Source organism: Pteropus vampyrus, unplaced genomic scaffold, assembly GCF_000151845.1.
Source record: "Pteropus vampyrus isolate Shadow unplaced genomic scaffold, Pvam_2.0 Scaffold101, whole genome shotgun sequence".
NCBI classification, from domain to species: Eukaryota; Metazoa; Chordata; class Mammalia; order Chiroptera; family Pteropodidae; genus Pteropus; species Pteropus vampyrus.
Genome location: NW_011888882.1, coordinates 6,446,688 through 6,459,182, shown reverse-complemented (window position 1 = coordinate 6,459,182; position 12,495 = coordinate 6,446,688). Strand labels below are relative to the sequence as shown.

Below are 12,495 nucleotides of genomic sequence, written 5' to 3'. Positions count from 1 at the left end.
AACTGCTGTCTGTCTGATGGACATTTGCTCTGGTTATTGGAGGAAATAAACTGCATACTTATAAAATGGGAGCAAATATTCCCGTCCTTATATTTCTTAAATTCTTACAGATAATTTTATTGGAGATTTGATGATTAAACAAAAAAAAATATTTTTAAAGCATCCCTTTTGAAGGATTTGCTTGAATAGGAAGCAGCAGACTCGGTCTTTTATTTTCCAATTGCTTTAATTACGGTATATAATTTATTACAATACAGTGAAATGCTCAAATCTTATATGTTTGTTTGATGAGTTTTGAGAAAAGCATACAGCCATGTAATCCACTCGTCAAGATGCGGAAGATTTCTATCACCTCAGAAATTTCCTCCCACCCCTTCCCAGGTAATTCCTACTTTCCAGCACTCAGAGGGAACCATTTTCCAACCTCGTCCACCATAGATAAGCTCTGCCTGCTCTGGCATTTAATATAAATGGAAAGTACAGTGTGTACTTTTTTTTTTGTCTGCCCCCCCCTTTTTTAACTTTTTTTTCAAACAGTATAAATTCACAAGATGTTATAAAAATAGTACAGAGACATCCTGTGTACCCATCGCCTAGCTTCTCCCAGTGTGACATCTTACATAATTATACTACATTATCAAAACCAGGAAATTGATAGGGTACAATAAAGTTAACTAGAATATTATGTCCGGTTTATTTTGCTTATTAGCATATTGTTTTTGAGATTACATGAAACTTTTTTTGTCATAATCTTTGGTATTGGTTACTAGGCTTGCTAATTTTTTAATGATGCATTTTTTGGGAAAGGGATAGCTATTTTCTACTTATGAGGTTTCTCTCTATAAAGGAACACCCAGTAGTATAACTAACCAGTCACTCGCCCAATTGGCATGAGAATCAGTCAGAGGCTACTTCTCTCTTTCTTGGGAGGGGCTATATATAGGCACCTCATGTTCACCTCAGATTCTCCAGGGACAGCACATCTGAAGATTTGGGGAGACTCAGAGACCCCCCAAAATGTAGTGCCTCGTGTTTCAAACCTGGAAATAAGAGACAAAAACTAAGGCGGATGGGTAGGGGGAGACGGTTATCACCATGGCTGAGGATGTAGCTTATAGCTGAGGCAGGCATGCTTCCTAACTCTGAACCCCCAAATTAGATTTGTCACCTAGTCACAGGCTACATCTGCCCCTGAAGGCACAGAGAACACCCTGTGCTCACCAACATAAAGTGAAGGGTGGAGAGTAGCTAGGAGTGTTATGCTCAAGGATGTCTCCTCATAAGGAAGGAAATTCAGGAGTGGGAAATAAATATTCCTACACCTACAGTTTCTGGAGAGAGCCGATTGCTTTTTCAGGTGCTGTCTTATCTGCTCAGCCTCATCTCTTCACTGTAGACATTAGTTGTGGTAATAAAGAAACGTCACTCACTTTAACATGTAATTGTGCAAATCGGTGTTATTATTGGTAGTTCTTAATGCATTACCTTTTCAGACTAATTTTCTTTATTTTACTGCATTGGCATTCTATATAGTTATACGGCATTCAGAATTTAAGCTATACCGATCCATATAATAGCCACAACTAGAAGAATGAGCTTCCTCCTCATTTTACCAAGGTAACTAACATAGAGGCAGTAAACAAGCAGTAATAAACATAGGCAAATGTTAAATAGAGTCCCAAAGTAGGGCATTGAGGCTTTGAGGAGGACAGAAACATTTCCTGCTCAAGTAGGATACCCACGGAGGGAATGTGCCAAACAGGCTCCATAGCCAAGCACCAAGCATTATCAAGGATTATGAATTAATATCACTTTCATATGTGTCTATCTTAACTCCAACAAAACGCTTAGGAATTTTCGGTACTAGTGGTTTCATGTGTTTAGTGGCAACTTGTCACTGGTTTCAGCCAGAACTGTACTTATCACATGTGAGACAATATGAAACTTCTTGGGTTACCACATAGGCTCTGGTTTTGGCATATATGTGGTCTCACTTGGGCACAGATCCAAAACATGAATGTGCTTCTATTCGTAGAGGGCGATGGCTTTGCTGAGGCTGGAAAATGGTATGGCCTTGGTCTTAAATCATTTGACACTGTTTGTGGTCTCTGGTGGCTTTGTTTATTCTTTCACATCATCAGTGGGAAGTGAACCATTTTGCAGTTGGCAGTTAAGTTGAGATAAAGCTTGAAGGATTTTGGTTATGGATATTCCAGATGATTGAGAAATAAAACACTTTTAGAGACAGCCAAATAGAGTTCGAGAGACAACAGACAAGGAGTCAGAGCCCAGGATACCCACCTACCTGGTCGCTGGTGAACTCTTTGGCTTTCAGTTTCCTCATATGACAAGTGGGTCTCAAATTACCTTTCCCGTCTGTCTCATGGGGTTGGTTTAGGGAGCAAATGAGATCAAGCTCATGAGATAGCTCTATAAATCTTGAAGTAGCTACTCAAATCCTTTTCACGATAGCATTTGATGTATAAAAATAAATCAAACAATCTTGATGCTAATTTTAAGGAAGAAAAATAATAACTTTCAAACTATTAATGATACAGTTCTCAATTGCATTATGTTCCAAAGGTTCTTTGAACGGTGGTTTTTGAAATTGAGAAAATGTTTCTCGAAGGAACAATGTCATGGTTGTTGGTGAGGTTCCCAGCCTAGCTCAAAAGCCTGTTTAGCTTGCGATGCGCCTTTGTTCTGTGGTGGGCTATGAGCTACAAGCTCCTCTGATCTGGGGCAGCTCTTGTAGCTGAATTTCTTCTAGGGAAAGATCTGGTGAGTTCCTTGGGGACTGAGGACCCCGATGGAGGGATAGGGCAAAAGGAAGAGAGCAGTTCATCCTCTGGGGAATTGAGCAGTGTGTGGAGGCTCAGGTGGAGTAAGGAGCCGTCCCCACCTTGTGCCCACCCCAGTGCAGTAGAGAAAGCTGGGAATGGAGCCACAGCTTCTGATGGGGCCACAGCTTCTGGTCCTGTGTTGTCATTCATAAGTCCAGTGATCCAAATCAGGAGGGCCTCATATTTTAAGACAAAGATTTCTTGTGTTTACTAAGATTTTTTAACCAATTAACAGTTGAAAACATAATTTGATATTGATAACTAAGTACCTATAATTGATTTGAAAAAACAGATGCTGAATCTTTTTACTTCTAATTTTGCTCTACTAAAATGCTGTTTGAGGCTTTCTAAATTATCTCATCACTTCTTAATATAATTTTTCCCTTTAAAATGGATCTCCCAATGTTGACTGCACAGTGAGAACTTTGAGGCCCAACTAATTCAATGTGAGATAGGACAGCTTGGCCAAAGTCACCAGTCATTTTAACTGGACATTCTGATGGCAGGGGGTTGAGGGAGTGGGGGAGCAGTACCTCTTATGATCAAAGGAACTGGGGTGGCGGGGGCGGACACAGAGAGAAATAGCCGCCTCAGAAAAAGTGAACACCATAAAGTTGTAGAGGGTGGCTCAGTCATTTTTCAGCAGTAGATCAGTAACCAGAATTACACCAGAATGTTTCTTCCTTGATATATGCCAAAAATTTAGGTCCCCTTCTGTCCCAGACATCATCTAACAAGTGCTACTAAAGAAGGACACTTAAAATTTTACTAATCCTCTTTGTGGATTATCAATTCCACATTCTTCTCCTTTTTCTTCTCGCTGGTTGCCTTCTGAGTCAGTATGTTTGTCCCAGGGGGTTGCACATTAGGAGATGGGAAAAAAAAGAATTGAAACTCATGATTTTCAGTTTCCTATTTCTTGGTAAGATAACAGTTAAGAGATTGGGAATTGTTCCAGTAAGTCCTTAGAAGCTAATCAGGCATCTAGGCATGCTTATAAGTTTTACTTCTTCTTTTGTCATAAAGTATTTGAGATAGCTTAAAAGAGTATATACAATAAAATAGCAAAGTACATGACTAAGTAGAGTTAGGAACACTGTAATTTAGAGTAGAACGTTAAGAAAGAAACAGATGCATTTCTCAGAGCGTAAAGCTTGGACTTTGGTGACCTGCTCTGGGGGCAGGCCCAGTGGGTGGGCTTTCCCCGCCCCCCCCCGCCCCCCCGCCCCCGCCGGGGCTGGAAAACAAAGGCTCCGCTGCAGAGCACAGGACTCATTAATGATTTCCGCAAATATATCTCTCTTAAAAGTTGGAAAGAGGTTGAGAGTTAAGTGGGCTGACTTAGAATTCGCTTTTACTGTTAACCACAGCATTTAGCTAGACTCTCCTCCCACCAATGTTTTTCCATTTTTACCAGAAAAAGCCACTTGTCTCTGCTCAGCATTCGGCCCCTCCCCCACCTCCGCCCCCACAGTGAGATTGGCTCACAGCCAGCATCTCCAAACGGGGGGCCTTCCCTGCTGAATCTGCCTGGCGACCTCCTGATCCTCCTCTCTCAGGTCTTTAAACTCTGGTTTACCACCCTGCCTCTGCTGATTCAGGCACTTCCTCGCCAGGGGCTTCTTAAAGGCAAAAAACCTCCCTTTCCATCTCCCTTGTCCCTTCATCTCCTTCTCCCCTCTCCTTCCCGTCTTTCCTTTCCTCCTCTCCTCTTTCCCCTTCTCTTTCTCCTGGGTTTCATCCGGCCAGCTTTTCATGGGTATATCCATTGTCCTCTGAGTAGAAAGAGGAACAAGAAATGGTCTGTACCCTCGAGGAGCTCACCATGGACGAGAAGGGGCATGAGACAAGAAGTTATAGTTCTGTGAGGGGGATGGCGCAGGCATGAACAGGACGATTTGTTAACCTGAAAGATGAAGTGATCAACCACTGAAACATCTTCACAGAGGAGAAGTGAGCCTGAATGTGGTCCAGAAAAATGAGCAGGAGGTGACCAGGTTGAAGAAGGGGCTCAGGAGTGTGATGGAGGGAGACAATATAGGCAGAGGCAATAGTCTGTTCAAAGGCTTGGAATTATGAAAGGACGAGGACATTGTGTGTGGTGCAGAGTCTGCATTTTGCCAGATAGGTCAGAGAAGGTCTTTGAACCAGGACGGTTGAGTCCTGAGATGCTCCCTCTGGTCACAGGGAGCCGCTGTGGGAAGGTGAGCCAGGCAGAGGAGAGACTGGAAGGAAGCCAGTCAGCGGGATATTGAGTTTGGGAAAGAGATGAAGTGGGCTTAAACTGAACCAGCAACCTGATAATGGAAAGAAGAGGTAGGCTGGTGACTAACCAGGTGTGAAAAGAGAACCAGGGAGAAGAGTTAGGAAACTAGAAGGAGCTGCCGTCATGAATGAGAAATAATAGCGTAATACATGGAGGACCAGTCTCCCTCTAGGAAGTCACTTGTCTTTCATTCATATATATATATATTTTTATTCCTCTTCTTTAAAATCATCTTAAAATCCATCTACCTTAGAGATATTGATTAATCGCAGCTTTTTGATATCCTAACCTTTTTATTTACACTTAGTCCTTCTTATGTAGGTATTTAACCATTCCTTCCATCCACGAATATTTATTGAGGATCTGCTGTGTGTCAGGCACTGGATTTGTGTCTGGGAGCACAACGGTGAAAAGACAGACAAGACATATGTCCTCACTGAAGCTGCTAGTATAGAGGAGTAGACAGGCAATAAGACATAATATTACATAGCTTGATATTAAATAGTTTGTATATGATATGAGAAGAAGTTTGAGGGATTGATAAGAGTCCAATTATACAGAGCCGTATGGATCATGGTCAAGAAACCGAATCTTATCCTAAGAGCAATGGACAAAAAGCCAGCAGGGCTTAGGGTGGTGACAAAAAGCAGGCAGGATTCTGGGATGTCTCTGAGGTTTGGGACTTGAGCAACTGGGTTGATGGTGGTTTCATACATTCAGGTATTACTATTTATTATTCAGGGGTGTGGTACATGTTTCACATATATTATTCTTTCGGCATCACAACCAATAAATGTGGAAATATTCGAGGTATCACATCTGACTCTACTATGTGTACCACAATGTGACATTGCAGTAAATGCATAGGGATTTAAAATCAGATGATGTGTCACATGTAAATGTGTGCTTCCATTTGTAAAAGTTGTAGTTCGGGGGCAAAAGAAACTTGAGCTATCTTAACCTTTTCTAATGAGGTGAGAAAATGGGTTATCAGGGAGAACAAAACTAAGGTTGAAACAAGAAACTAAAAGCTCCTAAGAAAACTATGGTCCCTTCTGCTGACAGTGTGCCTTACCAGAGGTTAGTTGTGGGGAGCAAAAGGACTACAGATCAAGGTAGAAATCAGTGAAGCCTTGGGGACCAGGGAAAGGGAATTATTCCTGTGTGTGTGGTTAGAATGGGAATTCCACCATCTCCCACCATCACCATCTACCAGGGTTCAGGTTAAGACTCATGCGGGCATCTGTGCTCGCTGGTGTCCAAGTGGGAAAGCTTGCGTCATTCCTTGGTTTGACGTCAACCAGCAGCACTTGCCGGAGTGCCTGGGCTGTCTTTGAAGAAGGAGAACAGGTAGAGCTAGGGTCAAGTGATGAGAATTTTCCATTGTGATGGCCTGGAATGTCTAGGATGGTTTATTAGCCTTCACAAAAGACCCATTCCTTAGCTTAGGAGACTGTATTATAGGTCCATGGTTAAGTGAAATGCTCTCTAGTTCATTTTCCTTTCAGTATTTTGGCTACTGAAGCTTTCAGGGAAGTATTTACCGAATTGCCATGTAATCGAATTGACTACAAAAGACTTGTGCACATTTATTTGAAGCATTATTTTTATTTTCTTTGCTTTTGAGAAAGTCAGTTACAATCTAACAAAATCTTTGTTGCTGTTGTTACAAAGGGAAACTAATCAAAGATACAGGTCATCTTAATTTTTTAAAGTTTATTAACTACAGCTATCATGACACTTTATATCAACATCATGCTTTACAGTGCACAAATGCTTGGTTACATGTTTTCCATCTATACTCACAGCCACCCTGAGAGGTGAGCAGGGATGTAACTCCCTTTTCACAGATGAGGAAATGGGGAAATCGAGGAAAGAGTGAGTGCTGCAGTCACATAAATAGGGAGGGCTTTGGGATGTGAATCTCCATCATTTGACTGTAAGGCCAGTGATCTCTCTTCTGCATGTTGGGTGTGAAGTCCCACAACACAGGTGGGCATGGGACCCAGAATTTTTGAGCTGCTGTTAGGGAATTGGCACTGGCAATGCCATTCACACATCTTATTTCAATGAATCCTCACAACTCCAAGGCAATTCTCATCATCCCTACACTACTGATGAGAAAAAGTAAGCTCTGGGAGGTTAACTAGTTAACCCAACTTAGTGAGTGGTGGGGTTGGGATGTGAACAGGCCATCCAACTCCTGAGCTGACTCTATCTTAACCTGCCTGTACTATCTTGTGAGGAAAGATCACACTGCATATTAAAATTATTAGATAACAGCAACATTCGTTTTATGAATTTACTAACTTGTTCTCTCCTCCACTTTTAGACAAAGGCTGAAGTAGATAGCCTGCTTGAACAGTTTTTACAAAGATGAATTTGCAAGAAATCAACACTTGCCTCTTAGAAGAGAATGAAACTAATGGTCTTAAATATAATTCTTTGGCCACAGCATTATTTGGTGCTACTTAAAAAGAATATGGAACAAGAAGTTTTAAATATGTGGAACTGCTGTGGCATGTCTCAGGGTCAAGTGAAGACCACGTGACTGCTGGCAAACCCAGATGATGATTTCTGTAACCCCAGGGTTTTGGTATACTAATTGCTTATGAACGTGGATATTCCATTCTTGACCTTTGAACTGAAGTAGTTTTCTTTATATTAATTTCCTTGTTTTCCTTTCATGCTGCTTGTGGCTAGGCCTATGTTCTCTGATGAGAGGTGCAGAATAGGGCCTTGGTTTAGCAACTGATGTAATGAAACTTATGGAATGAGTTGGCTGTGCTGGTTAGTGTTGCTAATTTTTCAGTTTAAAAAATGATACAGACATGTTGTTTTCCTAGATGACTGCTACATTGAGAAACTTGGTTGATTCACCATTAGCAAGAAGTAAGTTGCTAAGCATCAGTGCCCTTCCCCAGCTCTGTGTGGTGATGGGGCAGCACACAGACGACAAGGATGTCTGCACCAACATTGCCAGAATATTCAGGTAGGTAGATTAGGAAAACAAAGCAGCCTTACAGAAATGCCAGTGCTTAGATTTCAGGTTACCTTTAATATTTGTTTGTGTGGCTGGCAAGGTATCCTATTTTTGCTTCTTACACCTAGCAGCGAAGGTAAGTCTAGCTGCCCAAGTTTAAAGTAAATGATTTAAACTAATGACTCCATTTCCTATGTATTTCTAATGCGATTCTAAACTCATCAATTATGTCACTTTAGTTCTTTGGTGAGTTGTGAGTTATTCTAGTACTTTTACAAAACAAACAAAGACAAACAAAAATTTCTGTTAGCTTATTGGAGATAAAGAACTATATCACAAAACATGGCAAACTATCTGATATCCTTAGAAACAATACTTAACAGTTTTAACTCGAAAGGGGGACCATTGCTTAGAAAGTCTGATCTTACAATTTGTAATAGATTATTTTCTTTCAGTTGTTTGAACTTTGGCTCACACATTGACTATCACGTTTACACTTACTTTACTGCAGGAATGATCATCACTTGAATCCAGGTTGCCTCAAAGTAAGATGTCGATAAATTTCAGAACAGTCTTTAGAGTAAACATTTGTATTTCCTCCCTCATTGCTCTTTGCCAGTGTTTTTACGAAATGATCCTTTTCAGGAGACCTGGGCCTTTCTTGAACTATAATATGGTAGTTATTTAAATAAATAGAAAATTTCCTGAAGTCTTAATTGGTTATTGACCCCAGTTTGAGAATGCGACTCCAGATGTGATCTATTATTAGATCAGATCTATTATTATTTCCTGAGCTTTGTTCTGGGTACTTAATTCTGGGTACTTAATGACTCCCGATTTGAAGCACTATAAAATCATAAAGAGTTTATTTTTGTGTATGGTGGCACGTAGGGACCCAATTTAATTATTTTTCTAGGTGGAATAGTCAGTTGTCCTAGCACCTTTTATTGAACACACCATCCTTTCTTCACTAATTTTAAATGCCTACTCAGTCAAACACAGATTCCATACACTTGCAGGTCTGTTTTTCATTTGGTCCATCCTCAGACCAGTACCACACTGTTTTTGCTATTATAGATTTAATTTGTCTTACTGTAAGATAAAATGAATCCATTACTTTTTTTGTCTTTTATGAATTATATTCTTCTTTTCTCTTCCTGATGAGTTGGAGAATCAGCTAAGGTCCATGATGGGACCTTGAGGGTATGTAGAGTAATTGGAGTGGGAGCGGGGAGACCTTTATGATACTGAGTCTTCCATCTGTAAACATTTATGATGTCTTCTTTCATATCTTTCAATAACATTTCGTAATTTTTCTCCAAAAACATTTTGCACATCTTTCGTTAGATTTATTTCTTCGTGGCTTTTGCTGTGATTCTGAATGTAATCTTTCAAAAAATTGTTTTCTGATAAGCTGTTGCTGGTGTGTATGAATAATGTCGATGTTTGCTTATTAATTTTGTATCTACAGTTCTTAAAATATATTAGATATAAGCGTTTATCTATAGAGTTTCTTGGTTTTCTATGCAAATTGTCTGCAAATAAGAGTAATGTTTTTCCAATTATTACAACTCTTCATCCATGTCCCCACGTCTTCCTTACTGTGTCACTTAAAATGTCCAAAGCAAAGTTGTGAGAGTGCTGTGCCTGCTTCCTTTATCCTGACTTTAAAGGAAGTGTCTTTGAGGTTTTACCAACTCAAAATAATATTTGCTATAGATTTTTGTAGATACTGTTTAGAAAGGTAAGGAAGAATTTCCTCTGCTGATGGATGTTAAATTTTCTCAAATGTTTGCCTTAAATATATTTTAATTATGTGGATTTTCTTTTTTTAATTTATTAATGTAGTAGATTACATGAATAGATTTTCTCATGTTAAACCATTACGTTTTGCTAGGTTTAGTTAACTAATATTTTGTTTAGGATTTTTCATCTATGGTTATGAATTAGATTGATCTGTACTTTTCCTTTGTCATATTGGCCCTGTCTGGTTTTAGTGTCAAGTTTATACCAGCCTCATAAAATGACTTGGAAAGTATTATGACTTTTTCTCTTTTCTAGAAGAATTTGTGAAAATTAAATTTATCTTTTTCTTGAAAAGTTGTAGAATTGGCTTGAAAGACTATTTTATTCTGTGTGTGTGTGTGTGTGTGTGTGTGTGTGTGTGTGTGTGAGTGTGAATATTGTTGACTACTGATGCACTTTCTTTAATGGTTAGATACCTAATCACATTTTCTATTTCTATTTGTGTCAGTTTCAAAAAAAGTTATATTTTATGTGAATTTATTCACTTTATCTAAGTTTTCAAACAATATAAAGTGGTTCCAAATATTCTCTTATCATCCTTTTAATCTCCTTTGCATCTCTAATTATGTCTCATTTTACTTATTTTACTTATTTAACAAGTACTAATATAGTGCCTACTATATGCCAGGCAATAGTCTAAGTATTTTCCAAATACTAATTTATTTACTCCTTATAACAACTTTAGAGAGTAGGCACTATTGTTATTTCATTTTACATATGAGGAAATTTAGACATAGAGAAATTGGGTAGTTTTCCCAGGGTCACACAGCTAGTAAGTCTTAGAGCTACAATTCAAACCAGCTAGTCTGGCTCTCAAATTCGTACATTCAACCACTGTGCTACACTGCCTCTTCATTATTGATATTGATTTTTATTCCTAATTTTGATTACTTATGATGTTTCTCTTTTTTTCTGATCAGCCTTGACAAAGGTTAGCCAGTTTTGTTTTGTTTTTTATCAGTTTGGCAAAGAACCAACAGATGTTTTCTATTTTATTCCCTTTGTTCTTATCCTTATTAATCCCTTTCATCTATTGTCCTTGGACATATTAAATTTTTCTTCTAGCTGTTTATGATAGAAACTCAATTCCTGTCTTTTCAGCCTTTTTAAAGCTATAATTTTCCTCTAAATACTGCTTTAGCTACATCCCACAAATTTTGATTTGTAGTGTTGTGTAGTATTTGTAGTATATCTAAGTATTGATTTTCATGTTTCTTTGACCCACAAGTTATATTTTTAAATTTCCAAAAGTATGTCTTTTAATGTATTTTTTAACTTGACTCCGAATTTACTTGCATGTTGACCAGAGAATGTAATCTGTGAGATACCAATGCTCTGAAAATTCACTGAGACTTGTTTATGGTCTGGTACATGCTGAAGTTTTTAAAATATCAATGATGTTTTACCTATTAATCTATCAATTAATCTATCATAAATTGGGAGATTTCTGAACATCTCCCAATTTGATGTAAATTTGTCAATATTGCCTTGTGAGTTTTGCTTGTTTGTTTGCATGCTTGCTTTCCTTAGGAATTTTGAAGCCATTTTCAAGGCTTTTTGCTTTAAGATCTATTTTACCTAATATTAGTATACCACTACCAGCCTAGTGTATTTAATATTTGCTGCTGATGGGGCCCGAAGGGATTTACAGGTTGGTATCCAACCAGATTTTGTATAAATTTCTTGGCTCGCATTTTCTGAAGCATGTGGTTGTGTAAATTTACACCATATATACGTGTTAGAAGCTTCAGATTTCTATTTTTCAAAGAACATTTTTTATTTCCCATCTCCATGCCCCCAGAGTCTAGAGCAGATAGCAAGCCTCCCTAAGGTTCTCTGGACTGGTGTGTGGATTATTTCTAGACTCCTTTTCATACACTCGGCATCACTTTGAAGGTCTGCATTTAAAGTAGCACTATGTGTACTTTAATTTTAAAGAAAAGCAAAGTTTATTTTTATTTTCCCATTTGGTATTTCTGCAGCAAACTTACTTCTTACCATGACTGCTGTGTTGCCTTGGCCAGCTATTCCAGATGTTATGCCTTGTTTTTGAATCTGATAAACAAATACCAGAAGAAGCAGGTCAGTTCTTCATGTGTTTAATTTTTCAGTGTGTCCTTGCATTAGTGTATTCATGTAAGCCCATGCTGAATGACTTTGTTTTGAATGTAAAGGTTTCTATTAGAATCTTCCATTAGACTTGTAACAAGCTGCTCTAGGAGGCAAAGAGTTACCTGCAGGCGTTGGGGAAGGAGTAGTTTGAGACAGAACAGGCCTCAATAGGATGTGGTTGTGATAGGAGGATTACTGCTTTAGAGAGGGAGCGAGTGGACGACCACAGTGTTATTCTTCCCAGTGGTCTGTAGACCCCTGCATGAGAGTCACCTTGGGGTGGGATGAGGTGCGCTGGTTATTTACAGACCCCACCTCAGGCCTAATCAGCCAGATGGATTGGGAGGTGCCTGGCCATCTGTACTTCAACAAAACCACAGGGACTTCTGATACAAACTGAAGTTTGGGATACTGCATACACTGGGTCTATTCTGAAGATTCATCTACCCCTGAAATTCTCTAATTCTTTGACCTCGTATTTAGAA

General features: G+C 39.0%; 1 protein-coding gene across 1 annotated transcript in view; it reads left to right on the top strand.

Moving 5' to 3' along the window:
• ARMC2 (armadillo repeat containing 2) overlaps window positions 1–12,495 on the top strand; it is an 87,786-nt gene that overhangs the window by 49,741 nt on the left and 25,550 nt on the right. Inside the window, exons 11-12 of the mRNA XM_023533402.1 lie at window positions 7,956–8,101; window positions 11,881–11,980. Coding sequence (XP_023389170.1) covers window positions 7,956–8,101; window positions 11,881–11,980 — 246 coding nt within the window. The remainder of the gene's footprint in view (window positions 1–7,955; window positions 8,102–11,880; window positions 11,981–12,495) is intronic.